We start from the raw sequence: 13609 nt of genomic DNA, 5'->3' as shown, positions 1-13609 counted from the left end.
TCGTCATTCTGCTGGTCGGAGGCGGCTCGCCGCAAGATCTAGTAGTTTTTGATGAAGTTCTTAGGGTTTTCTATATCTAGTATCATGTCGTCTGCATATAGTGTCAGTTTTACCTCTTCCTCTCCAATCTGAATAAGTTTTATTTACTTTTTTCTTTTCTGATTGCTGTGGCTAGGACTTCCAATACTATGTTGAATAGAAGTGGTGAGAGTGGGCATCCTTGTCTTGTTCCAGATTTTAGCAGGAAGGGTTTCAGCTTTTCACCATTGAGTGTTATATTGGCTGTGGGTTTGTCAGAAATGGCTTTTATTATGTTGAAATATGTTCTCTCTGTACCTACTTTGGTAACAGTTTTTATCATGACTGGATGTTGAATTTTTGTCAAATGCTTTTCTGCATTTATTGAGATGGTCATGTGGTTTTTGAATTTTCTTTTGTTTATGTGGTGTATTACATTGATTGATTTGCATATGTTGAACCACCCTTTTGAACTTGGGATGAATCCCACTTCATTGTGGTGTATGACCTTTTTTGTGTGTTGTTGGATTTGGTTTGCTAATATTTTGTTGAGGATTTTTGCATCTATATTCATCAAAGATATTGATCTGTAATTTTCTTTTTTGGTGGTATCATTGTCTGGTCTTGGTATCAGGGTGATGGTGGCTTAATAGAATGTCTTTGGGAGTGTACCCTGCTGTTGAATCTTTTGGAAGAGTGAGAAGGATCACTATAAGTTCTACTTTGTATGTTAGGTAGAATTTGCCTGTGAAGCCATCTGGGCCTGGACTTTTGTTCATAGGGGGTTGTTTTGTTTTGTTTTTTGTTTGTTTGTTTTTACAGATTCTATTTCATTTCTAGTGATCAGTCTGTTCAAATTAACTATTTCTTCTTGATTTAATTTTGGTGGGCTGTATATTTCTAGAAAGTTGTCCATTTCTTCTTGGTTGTCAAATATGTTGTCATATAATTGTTCATAGTATTCTCTTATGGTTTTTTTTTTTAATTAAAAAAATTGTTTTTTGGCCACACCATGCATCTTGCAGGATCTTAATTCCCCAACCAGGGATCAAACTTGGGCCCAGAGCAGTGAAAGTGTGAAGTCCTAATCACTGGACTGCCAGGGAATTCCCTCTCTTATGTTTGTTTGTTTTTTTTTTCTTTCTTGTATTTCTGCAGTATCAGTTGAGATTTCTCCTTTTTTATTTCTTATTTTATTTGGGTTCACTCTCTTTTCTTCTGGTGAGCCTGACCAGAGGTTTGTCAATTTTGTTTACCCTTTCAAAGAACCAGCTCTTGACTTTATTGATTTTTTTTCTATTTTTTTAATCTCTATTTTATTTATTTCCTTCTGCATCTTTATTATTTCCTTCCTTTTGCTGACTTTAGGTTTAGTTTGTTCTTCTTTTTCTGATTCTTTTAGGTGGTATGTTAGGTTGTTTATTTGAGATTTTTCTTATTTTTTAAGGAAGGCCTGTATCACTATGAACTTCCCTCTAAGAACTGCTTTTGCCGCATCCCATAAATTTTGTATGATTGTCTTTTCATTGTCGTTTGTCTCGACGTACTTTTAAATTTCCTTTTTGATTTCCTTGTTGACCCATGGTTTTTTAGTAGCATGGTGTTTGGTCTCCATGAAATTATTTTTTTCTCATTTCTTTTCCTGTGGTTGATTTCTAGTTTCATGCCGTTGTGGTCAGAGAAGATGCTTGAAATAATTTCTATACTCTTTAATTTGCTGAGATTAGTTTTGTGCCCTAGTATGTGGTCAATCCTAGAGACTGTCCCATGTGCACTTGCAAAATATGTGGGGTTTTCTTTGATGTGATATCCTGAAAATATCAATTAAATCTGTTCTGTTGTATCATTTAGGATCTCTGTTGCCTTATTGATTTTCTGTCTAGGAGATCTGTCCACTGATGTGAGTGGGGTGTTAAAGTCTCTTATTTCATTCCCATCAGTTTCTCCCTTTATGTCTGTTAGTATTTGGGTGCTCCTATATTGGGTGCATATATGTTGACGAGTGTAAAATCCTCTTCTTGTATTGATCCTTTTACCATTATATAGTGTCCTTCTTTATCTTTCTCTGTGGCCTTTGTTTTAAAATCTATTTTGTCTGATATGAGTATTGCAACTCTCGCTTTCTTGTCATTTCCGTTTCCATCCCTTCACTTTGAATCTATGTGTGTCCTTTGCCGTAAGGTGGGTCTCTTGTAGGCAGCATATTGTAGGCTCTTTTTTTTTTAATCCAGTCTGCCACTCTACGTCTTCTGATTGGAGGGTTCAGTCCATTGACATTTAAGGTAATTATTGATATGTATGTATTTATTGCCATTTCAAGTCTTGTTTTCCAGTTGACTCTATGTTTCTTTTTTGTTCCTTTTTCTTTTTGTGGTTTGATGATTGCCTTTTATTTTATACTTGTGTTCTCTTCTTTTTGTTTTTTGTGAATCTATTGTATGTTTTTGATTTGTGGTTGCCCTGTTTTTCAAGTATTTTAACCCCTTCCTATATCTTCTTGCTTTAGACTTATAGTCTTATAGGTTCAAACACATTCTTGAAAAAAAAAACAACTGCATTTTCTTACTCTCCTTCCCCACATTTTATGATTTTGATGTTCTTTTTTACATTTTCATGTTTATCCTTTTGCTGTTCTTTTGTTTATCATCGCTTTCACAAATAGGTTTTCGTTTTTGTTTTTTTCTTTTTGATCTGTATACTGGCTACTTTAAGTGATTTACTTTCCAATTTTGATTTCCTTCTTTTTATATCTTCTTGCTTCTTTTCTATCTAAAGAAGACCTTTCAATATTTCTTTTAGGTTAGGTTTAGTATTGCTGTATTCCTTTAGTTTTTGCTTGTCTGAAAAATTCTTTAATTTTTCTCCTATTCTAAATGATATTCTTGCTGGTTAGAATATTCTAGATTGCAGATTTTTCTCTTTTAAGGCTTTAAAAATATTTTGCCACTCCCTTCTGGCCTGCAGTGTTTCTGTAGAGAAATCAGCTGATAGCCTTATGGGGTTTCCCTTGTAATTAACTCTTTGTTTTTCTTTTGCTGCCTTTAGAATCCTCTCTTTATCTTTAACTTTTGCCATTTTTATTATCATATGTCTTGGTGTAGGTCTGTTTGGGTTCATCTTGTTTGGGACCCTCTGTGCTTCCTGTACCTGGATATCTGTTTCCTTCTTTAGGTTTGGGAAGTTTTCAGCCATAATTTTTTCATATACATTTTCAATCCCCTTTTCTCTGTCTTCTCCTTCTTCCCTATTATGTGTAGATTGGCACGCTTTATGTTATCTTATATTGCTTTCGTTTTTTTTTTCATTTGGCTTTCTGTCTGCTGTTTTGATTGGGTAATTTCCATTATTCTGTCTTCCAGATCATTTATTCTTTCTTCTGCATTCTGCATTCTGCTATTCATTGCCTTCAGCTCAGCTTTCATCTTAGCAAATGAATTTTCTAATTTTTCCTGGCTTCTCCTTATAGTTTCTAGTTCCTTTTTTACAGTAATCTGCATTTCTCTGATAGCCTTTCTTAATTCCTTCAGTGTTTTCATTTTCACCTCCTTTTTTTAACATCCTTATTGGAGTATAATTGCTTTACAATATTGTGTTAGTTCACCTCTTTTTTGAATTTGGTGTCTGTTAGACTGAAGAGGTCTGTTTCATTGCTTGTTCCTTCAGGGGAATTCTCTTGGTCTTTTAACTGGGGGTGGTTCATTTGCTTCTTCATTTTGCTTATATTTCTCTTACTCTGTGAGTTTAGGAGAAACAGTTATCTACTGTAGTCTTGGAGGGCTATTTTATGCAGGAGGATCCCTATGTGGCATGTGTGGGTTTAATATTTTTTTGGTGTGAGGGCTGCTTTTGGTTTGGATGCTTGCTGTCTGTTTCCTCAGCGTGTACTGGCCGTTATCCCCTTGCCAGGGGGTGTGCAGGTGTGTGGCCCACGCGGGCTCCCAGGAAGGCAGGGGCAGTGTTTGGTGCCCAGTCAAGGGACCCTCAGTGGCAGCAACGGTCCATGCCCGTCTCTGAAGTCCAAGGTGGCAACGGTGGCTCGCACCTGCCCTCAGAGTTCCAGTAGGCGGTGCCCTACATGGAGAAAGAAGCTCCTATGGTGGCCCTGCCCCTGTCTTTCACGCCACCCAACAGTAGCGCCTTGCCTCTCTGGCGGGCCCAGGCTTCTTCCCACACTCCCTCAGTTGTGGTGAGCACACCCTGGCCCCCACAGGCTGCCTTGACACAGCCAATCCCAGTCCTCTCCCTGGTCTGACCTGTGAAGCCCAAGCCTCAGCCCTCAGTCCCTGCCGCCAGTGAGGGGACTTAGCAGTGTGCAGAAACATTTCCTTTTTCACAGCTCCCTCCTGGGGGCACAGGTCCTGCCCCAATTCCTTTCTCTCTCTCTCTCTCTCTCTTTTTCTTTTGTCCTACTCACTGATGTGGAGATTTTCTTGCTCTTTTGGAAGCCTGAGGTCTTTTGCCAGCGTTCAGTAGGTATTCTGTGAGAATCGTTCCACATGTAGATGTATTTTTGATGTATTTGCAGGAGAAGGTGAGCTTCCTGTCCTACTCCCCCACCATTTAGATCCGATCCTGTATTGTAAGTTTTCTGATGAGAAGTTTGCAGCCACTCTTAAATTTATTCCTCTGTACATATGTTTTTTTTTTTTGGGGGGGGGGCAGCTGCTTTGATGATTTTTTTTCTGGGGTTTCCGCAATTTGACTGTGATGTACCTAGATGTGTTTCTCTTTGTATTGATCTTGCTGAAGATGCTCTAAGCTTCTTGAATCTCTGGTGTTTTTGTCTTGCATTAATATTGGGAAAGTCTTAGCAATTATCTCTTCAGATAGCTTTTCTCCCCTGTTCTTTCTCTGTCCTTCTCTGCCTCTCTCCCCTTCTCCCTCTGCTTCTCCTCTCTCCCCCTCTTCTTTTTTCCCTTTATCCCTTTCCTACTTCTGGGACTCCAGTTGTCTATACTTTAGACAGTTTGATATCATCCCATGCTCTCAGTTGCTCTTTTCTCTCTCTCTCCCTCTTTCACTCCTTCTTCTCTTTTTATTTCCCTTTGGATAATTTTTATTAACCTAATGTTCAGTTTCACTTATTCTTTTCTATGTCCAGTCAACTTATTCATTTCTGGTAATTAAAATTTTTTTTTAATTTTTAGCAGTTCTGTTTGTGCCTTTTTTAGTAGTTGCCAACTTTTTGCTGAAATTGCCTATCTGTTCAACATGTCCACCTTTTCAACTAAATCTTTTAAGATGTTAAACTTGGTTATTTTAAAGTCTTTGCTTGATAGTTCTAACGTCTGGATGGGTCCCCTTGGTCTGGTTCTGTTAACTACTTTTCTCTTTATAATGAGTCATTTCTTTTTCTTATTTCTGTGTCTATTAATTTTTTTATTGAATGCGTGACCTTGTGTGTACCAGGATAGTAGAGACTGAGGTAAATAGCGTTTATGCCTAGAAAAGGGCATGCGTTTCATTCTATCAGGTCGTTAGTGTGGAGTGTTGAGTCAACCCAGTTGGGAGTTGTGCCGTGGGCTGCTGCTGCCTTGTGCTAGCACGAGGCCTGGAGTGCTGGAAGGTTCTCAGAATTCCTGCTTCAGATTTAGCTTTTAGGAGGCCTTGCTGCCTCTTTCTCCTGTGCCTGCAGGAATGGGGTGGGGTGGGTGGCGTGGAACCTTTCTCTCCACTCTCACCTCTTAGTCTGCCTCCAGTGATAGGCTGCTGCTGTTACTTGATATAGGCTCGTGGAAGGGGTCGAGGGATTTATCAGGCTTTTCCTGAGGTTTTCCAGTTCTCCTGTTGCAACCTCAGTCTTCAGTGGGCCTTGTGTGCCTGAGCCTCATGGGTGGGGCTTTCTCAGAGGTTCCTGTGTCAGTGGAGGTCTTGATGGGATATCTTGACTCTTTTCCACCTCTGTGCACCGAGCATGTTGGGATTAATATGAACATTGTTGGGAAATGAACATTGTTGGGAAAGGATACTCCAGAAGTTATTGGTGTTTGTTAAAACTCCAGCACTCAACAGAGTGATCTTAAAAGATTGTAGCTCTGACCCCATCACCTGCTGAAAAGCCCTCTCATGCCCTCTGGGGCCCTTAGGTCAAAGGCTTTGAGCTCTTTAGTCTCCAGCCTCTCACCCTGACCTTCCTTTGGTTATTTATGTAAGTCTTATCTGTCTCCCTAGTCCCAGACCATCAGTTTTGAGAGCAGATGCCTTGTTTTCTGAGTATTGCTAGAGAGGAAATGGTGCCTGGCACGTGGTAGGGACTCAGCAACTGTCTTACTGTCTTGAACAGATGAGGAGTGAGGGTAAACCTGGAAAGCCCCCGTTTTCCAGCAGGTACACTCCTGCCCGGCCTCCAGGTTCATGCACAGATGTCACAGGGAAGCCTTTCTGGGGACCTCCCCACTCCAGTGCTTCCAGCCGTGTGCTCGTCGGTCCCACAGGACTGATATTCCTGCTTGTGCTTCCGCTCGTTCCTCCTGGTTCCCCAGGGCAGGGACGTGTGCCAGCCAGGCCTGCCCCACCCAGCGCCCGGCAGGCACCTGGCGGGCGTTCAGGGGCCCTTTGCTGCCCTAGCTTTGGGCTGATTCTGCAGTGCATGCTGAGTTAAACTTTTCAAAGCCTCTTTTTCTGTTTTAGGGAAAGTGAATCATCACATTCGCCCCGTGGAAGTAAGAGGACTTGGGCTGGAAGCATGTGGTGCATCCTTCGAGGCTGGAGGCGAGGGAGCCTGGGCCCATGGGGAGCCCTGGGGCAGCACTGGCCCCGGGGCATCCGTGCTCTGGCCAGCGAGCGCCCCCGGATTGGGGGTGAGTACAGCCACGTGGTGGTGGGTGCGGGCTCCGCTGGCTGCGTGCTGGCCGGCCGGCTCACGGAGGACCCCGACAAGCGAGTGCTGCTGCTGGAGGCCGGGCCCAAGGATGTGTACGCGGGGAGCAAGCGGCTCCTGTGGAAGATCCACATGCCCGCAGCCCTCGTGGCCAACCTGTGCGATGACAGGTACAACTGGTGTTACCACACGGAGCCGCAGCCGGGCCTGGACGGCCGCGTGCTGTACTGGCCACGTGGCCGGGTCTGGGGCGGCTCGTCGTCGCTCAATGCCATGGTCTACATCCGTGGGCACGCCGAGGACTACGAGCGCTGGCAGCGGGAGGGCGCGGCAGGCTGGGACTACGCGCACTGCCTGCCCTACTTCCGCAAGGCGCAGGCGCACGAGCTGGGTGCCGGGAGGTACCGCGGCGGCGACGGCCCCCTGCGGGTGTCCCGGGGCAAGAGCGGCCACCCGCTGCACCGCGCGTTCCTGGAGGCGGCGCAGGAGGCCGGCTACCCCCTCACCGAGGACATGAACGGCTTCCAGCAAGAGGGCTTCGGCTGGATGGATATGACCATCCACGAAGGTAGCGCGAGGCCTCCGATTCCCCATCTCCCAGGTTCCTCCTCTAAAAACGAAACGCTGCTCTATCACAGTCCCGACCCTCCTGACCCCACCTGTCATGGTCAGTAAGTGTGGACAGACTGGGACTGGTTTGAGGTGGAGGGGATATGACAGATTACACTGGCGACAGGCCACAGAATACCATTCAAAGCCAATGAGAAGTGACTTGGAGATGGTGACCCCTTGGGCATCCTCTGGTCCCTGTTGGTGTGGAATGAAGAGGCAGCTCTCCGGCCACACAGCCCCAAGTTTTAAAGCCTTACAGATGGGCGTACTGAGGCACAGAGCAGTGACGGGCCTTGCAGCAGGGCAGAGGCAAGGCCCGGGTGGACCCAGGGCTCTCATTATCAGCCACTCCTGGTCTCTGTCGTCCTGTCAAGGGTGAGGGATGTTTTCCCACCTGCATCCAGGGGCCCCAGGTAGATGTGGATGTCAGTTGGACAGGGTATTTTGGTCTCAGCCTTCCTTTGAAGGCAGAACTTGCACAGTCAGGGGAAGGGCAAATTCCCTCTTTCTGCAGTCCTTCCCTACCTCCCCCTCCATGATAGGTGCCTAGGGAACAGGCTGGGGCTGTGACTGATCTCCTTGCTCTGTCCTGCAGGCAAGCGCTGGAGCACGGCCTGTGCGTACCTGCATCCGGCACTGAGCCGCCCCACCCTCACGGCTGAGACCCAGACATTTGTGAGCAGGGTGCTGTTTGAAGGTACCCGTGCAGTGGGTGTGGAGTACATCAAGAACGGCCAGAGCCACAGGGTGAGTGAATGACCACCACATGGGCAGCTCACATGGCAGGGAGGGAGTGGGCAGTGACCCTGTGGTCATGCTCAGTCAGTGTGGGTGGGTAGGAGTCATGTCCTTGTCTCCATCAACATGATGATAAGGAGTGAGCGGCTGGTGGCAACAGCCTGAAAGACTGTCCCCAAGAGTTGGTGGCCTGGCAGAGGTGAGGAAGCCCCAGTCTAGCCACCTGCACAGGGCCCATGGTGCCCGGGCATGAGTGCCCCCATGAACCTTTTTCTGCTATTGCCTTCCACACTTGTCCAGAAATTGATAGGTTTATATCAGAGGCTTTAAAAACCGTACCTGTGATCACACTCCCTACTTCTGCACTGTGCTGTTTTCCACTTAGGGGCATGTGGGGATTGTTCTGCATCCCACGTGAAGATGTCGCTCACCATGTGCTTTATTTAAACTGCTTGTTTGAGTGCCTGCTTCTATTTATCTCATTTAAGCTCTAGAGTCCTGTTTTTAAGACCATCGTTACTGTCAGGCTGTTGCAGAATACATCAGAGGATGAACCACGCTTGATTCATGATCACACACTCCCACAGCTGCACATGTGGGCTACTTTCACCTAGGGGCGCCCTGAGCGTCCTCTTCCCTGCTCCGGAGCCTGTGGGCAGGATCCCCACCCACCATGTGGGTGCGTCATGCCAAGGCCGTATTCTTGGGGTTCTGACTGGCTTTTCTGGGAAAGTGTGAGCTGCATGGCCCCTCGCCTCTTCCAGGCTTTCGCCGGCAAGGAGGTGATCCTGAGCGGAGGTGCTATCAACTCTCCGCAGCTGCTCATGCTGTCGGGCGTGGGCAATGCAGATGACCTCAAGCAACTGGGCATCCCGGTGGTGTGCCACCTTCCTGGTGAGCTCCCTTCCCCACTGCGCCCCAGAGGTGTCCCTGTTAAATAAAAGTTATTATACTTTATTAGCATGGAGTGGGGAGTGGACAGGAGTCAGGGCTCCTCAGAACTGTCACATTGTTCCCGCGAGCCTGAAGTTCCCCCAGGCCTCGCTGGACTCCTACCCCCAGCGAAACCCCAAGCTTTTGTGTCGTTTTCCTCCCTTCCCCAGACATCCCATCCCTCTCAGTAGCGAGGCACCTCTAGCAGGGAGCATCCGCCTGTAAAGCCCACTGGGCCAGGCTCAGGCAGGTCAACAGGGCAGCCGTGTGGCAAGAGGGGTCCGGGCCTTTGTGTTGTCCATCCTCAGGACACACCAGCTACCCTGACATGCTGTTCATGTTCAGATGGTTCTCCCAGGCCTAATATTTATTTCATAGACTGTTTCTGATGCCCTTTGGAGCCTGTCCCTGTCCCTCTTGCCCTCTCTTATAACTCAAGCTCCCAGAGCTTGAAGTTTTATCATAAGAGGTCTTTGAAAGTGCTGGTCCATGACAGTGACCCGCCCAGCGTCCCGTTTAGCTTGGATGGGCTCATGCTGGGTCTGCACAGCATGACAGGCCTGCTTCCCTCCTTCCCCAGGCCAGGGGTGAGGGTGCAGGGTCAGCCATTCTGGGACAGCTCACTGAGTGGTGCCGGCTGGAGGCGTGGGCACTGCCCCGGTGGAGGGTGCTGGCTTAGCAGGAAGGCACCTGGATGGTTACAGGTGCTGCCCTGGGAGCGAGTGTCAAGGGCAGGCAGCTTTGGCAGCATCCGAGAGGGCCAGACATGGCTGGGAGTGAGGGAGTGGTGTCCCTGGGAATGAGCAGGAGCTGGCCTGGCAGATAAGTGGGTGGAGGAAAAGTTTTCAAAACCAGGGGATGTTGAGAGGCCGGCTAAGCCCCTTTGGGAGACATTTTCCTAACCACCCCCTCTGGTTTCAGGAGTTGGCCAGAACCTCCAAGACCACCTGGAGATATACATCCAGCAGGCGTGCACCTCCCCCATCACCCTCCACTCAGCACAAAAGCCCCTGAGGAAGGTCCGGATTGGCCTGGAGTGGCTCTGGAAGTTCACAGGTGGGTGTGCTCATCCATGATTTCGGGAGAGATGTTCTGTGGGCAGCACAGCCTCCCTCCTGAGGTGCTTAGCCCAGGCTGTGGCTCCAGATTGCTGGTTCAAAGCTGAGCTATGCCATTTATTTCAGCTCTCTGAGCCTCAGTTTTCCCATCTGCAAAATGGGGATATGCCGTTCCTGTGTGGCAGGTTGGTGTGAGGACCAGACGCGATACACAGGGCTTGCCCGGGGTGACTCTGCAGGGGCTGGGTGCTGCCCTTCCTGATGGATGGATAGGGATGGCCTCATCCTGGACACTGCCTGGGGCCCAAGGGGCCAGGAGAAAATGCAGAGAAAGGGCACTTGATGCTGGACTACAGCTTCTGTTTCTCAGCATTTTCCATGCGGTTTCTAGCTGGGTCTCAGAGTAGAGTACTGAGTTTGGCCAGGAAGTAGTGCTTCGAAATCTTATTCACTCAGCATGCATTTCTCGCACACCTACCGTGTGCTGTGCTACATGGTGAGAAGTGCTAATAAGGCAGGTTTTCTTAGGGAGTTTACGCTCTAGTGGAGACAATGGAAGGAAACTAAGTAAACATGCTAAGTTTTAAGTACAGTGAAGGAATAATTAGGATGTTAAACTGGAGAATGGTGGCAGGGGGTCTGTTAGGCAGGAAGAATACGTGTAAAGGCCCCGGGGCTAGGCATTGGGTGTGCTTGAAGAATGAATTTGTTGGGCCAGGGAGACTGCAGCACCTTGAGGAGGAGGCGGTGCAGGTGTTGCAGGGCCTTCCAGGGCCGGAGAGTAAGCTCTTGTCTAACACTCGGAAAGGAACTGTCCGATGAGACACACGTACTGACAAAGCAAAAGACTTTATTGGGAAGGAACCCCAAGGCAGAGAGCCTGGGGGAACCCAGGAGAACCGCTCTGCCACGTGCCTCGCAGGCTCCGGTTTTATGGTAATGGGTTAGTTTCTGGGTTGTCTCTGGCCAGTCATCTCGCTTGGCCCATCATCTGACTCAGGGTCCTTCCTGGTGGTGCGTGCGTCTCTCAGCCAAGATGGATTCCAGCGAGAAGGACTCTGGGAGATTGGTCTTCTCCTCCTTCTTTTGCCCCTCCCGAATTCTCCCGGGAGATATGTTAGCTTTACTGTTGAGACTTCTCGTTTTGATGCTAATGCCTCTCAAATTATGAAAATTATTAATATTACCGCCGTTACTGAAATAAATGAGCCTATGGATGAGACAGTATTTCATGTTGTGTATGCATCTGGGTAGCCGGAATATTGCCATGGTATTCCAGATAGACCTAGGAAATGTTGTGGGAAGAAGGTTATATTTACAGCTACAAATATAATTACAAAGTGAATTTTTGCTCATGTTGAGTTGAGTGTATAACCTGAGAGAATAGTGGGAATCAACGTACAAAGCCTCCCATAATAGTGAATACTGCTCCCGTTGATAATATGTAGTGGAGGTGTGCGACTACATAATATGTATCGTGAAGGACAATGTCTAGTGATGCGTTAGCTAGGACAATTCCTGTTAATTCACTTACTGCAAAAAGGAAAATGAAGCCTAGGGCTCGTATTGTGGTGGGAGATCATTCGATATTACCTCCATGAAGGGTTGCTAGTCAACTAAATACTTTTACTCCTGCGGAAATAGCAATAATTATAATGGCTGATGTAAAATATGCTCGTGTGTCCACATATGTACCTACTGTAAACATACGGTGAGTTCATACAATGAATCCTAAAAATTCAATTGATATTATGGCTCATACTTACCTATATATCCAAAAGGCTTTTTTTTTCTCCTGAATAATAATTTACAATATGTGAGATTATTCCAAATCTAGGTAAAATCAGAATATAGACTTCAGGTTGTCCGAAGAATCAGAATAGGTGTTGATATAAGATTGGATCACCCCCTCCCGCGGGGTCAAAAAAGGTTGTGTTTAGGTTTCGGTCTGTTGATAGCATAGTAATCCTGGCTGCTAATACAGGTAATGATAATGGCAGCAATATAGCTGTAATTAAAACGGATCATTACAAATAGTGGTGTTTGATGTTGGGGTGTAGTGGGTGGCTTTATATTAATAATTGTAGTAATAAAATTAATAGCACCTAAAATTGAGGCGACACCTGCTAGATGTAGGGAAAAGATGGTAAGGTCTACTGAAGCTCCAGCATGGGCTAGGTTTCCAGCTAAGGGTGGATATACAGTTCAGCCTGTACCGGCACTGGCTTCAACTATTGATGATGCAAGTGGTAGTAAGAAGGAGGGTGGAGGTAATCAGAAGCTTGTATGATATTTATGGGGAAAGGCTATATCGGGTGCCCCAGCATTAGTGGGACTAGTCAGTTTCTGAAGCCTCCAATTGTGATAGGCATAACTATAAAAAAAATTATTACAAATGCATGGGCTGTTACAAGTTCATTGTAAATCTGATCATCTCCTAGCAGTGTTCTAGGTTAGCCTAATTCAGCATGAATTAACAGGCTTAAGGCAGTGTCCACTATTCCAGCCCAAGCACCAAACAGTAAATATAAGGTACTGATATCTTTATCGTTAGTTAAGAATAGTCGGCTGTTTATGATGTAGGTAAAATGGCTGAGTAAGCATTAGACTGTAAATCTAAAGACAGGGATTGAGTCCTGTTTTTGCCAAGTGCTATGGTGAATTTTACATATTGAATTGCAAATTCAGAGAAGCAGCTTCAATTCTGCTGGGGCTTCTGCTTTTTTTTTTTTCTTGCAGCAGGAGTAGATTGAAGCCAGTTGACTAGGGTATTTAGGTGTTAACTAAGTTTCGTGGGAAATGTAATCCCACCAATCTAGTGAGGATTTAGCTTAAATTAAAGTGTTTGATTTGCATTCAGTTGATGTAGGATATAGTCTTGCAATCCTTATTGAGCGGGAATTAAGTAACTTATACTTGCTTAGTGCTTTGAAGGCTGCTGGTCTGTGTATCCAATACTGAAAGAAAGGATTGGTGTAAGGGATACGAGTATTGTGGATATTACAGTTACTGTTGGTAGGAAAGATGTTTTGTCAAATCAAATTGTCATTTTACTTTTATATTATTTATAGAGGGAAATATAGTTAGTGCTGTAGAATACGTGAGTCGTAAGTAGAAGTATAGATTGAGTAACGCTGTGATAGCTATTAGTGTGGGTAAAATAATATTGTTATTTTTTGGTTTTTCTTGAATGAGTATTCATTTTGGCATAGATCCTGATAGTGGAGGAAGACCTCCTATTGATAATAGGGTGATGAGAATGAGGGTTGTAATAATGGGTATTTTATTTTGTGTGTGGTAGTGTGGTGGTGACTGAGCTGTAAATGAATAGTATGAATGTGGGAAGTGTTATTATGATATATATTAGAAGGTTTAGGATTGTTATAGTTGGGTTTTACAATGTAATGGCTGTTATTCACCCTCTGTGAGC

At 45.7% G+C, this 13609-nt stretch overlaps 1 protein-coding gene across 4 annotated transcripts in view; it reads left to right on the top strand.

Annotated features, from left to right (window-relative positions):
* The window catches only part of CHDH (choline dehydrogenase), a 77183-nt gene that overhangs the window by 48598 nt on the left and 14976 nt on the right, over positions 1 to 13609 (top strand). For all 4 annotated transcript variants that reach the window (XR_003435847.1, XR_003435846.1, XM_027121105.1 and 1 more), the window contains 4 exons: positions 6649 to 7406; positions 8046 to 8197; positions 8953 to 9082; positions 10043 to 10177. Coding sequence is in view for 2 of the 4 variants with exons in the window: in XM_027121105.1 (XP_026976906.1) it covers positions 6704 to 7406; positions 8046 to 8197; positions 8953 to 9082; positions 10043 to 10177 (1120 nt within the window). In the remaining 2 variants the exon portion in view is untranslated. The remainder of the gene's footprint in view (positions 1 to 6648; positions 7407 to 8045; positions 8198 to 8952; positions 9083 to 10042; positions 10178 to 13609) is intronic.

The sequence above is a fragment of the Aethalodelphis obliquidens genome, unplaced genomic scaffold (assembly GCF_003676395.1).
Source record: "Aethalodelphis obliquidens isolate GAN/ISIS:26980383/991018 unplaced genomic scaffold, ASM367639v1 scaffold22, whole genome shotgun sequence".
Lineage (NCBI taxonomy): Eukaryota > Metazoa > Chordata > Mammalia > Artiodactyla > Delphinidae > Aethalodelphis > Aethalodelphis obliquidens.
The sequence above is the reverse complement of the archived record's forward strand: the minus strand, read 5'-3'. Positions and strand labels throughout refer to the sequence as shown.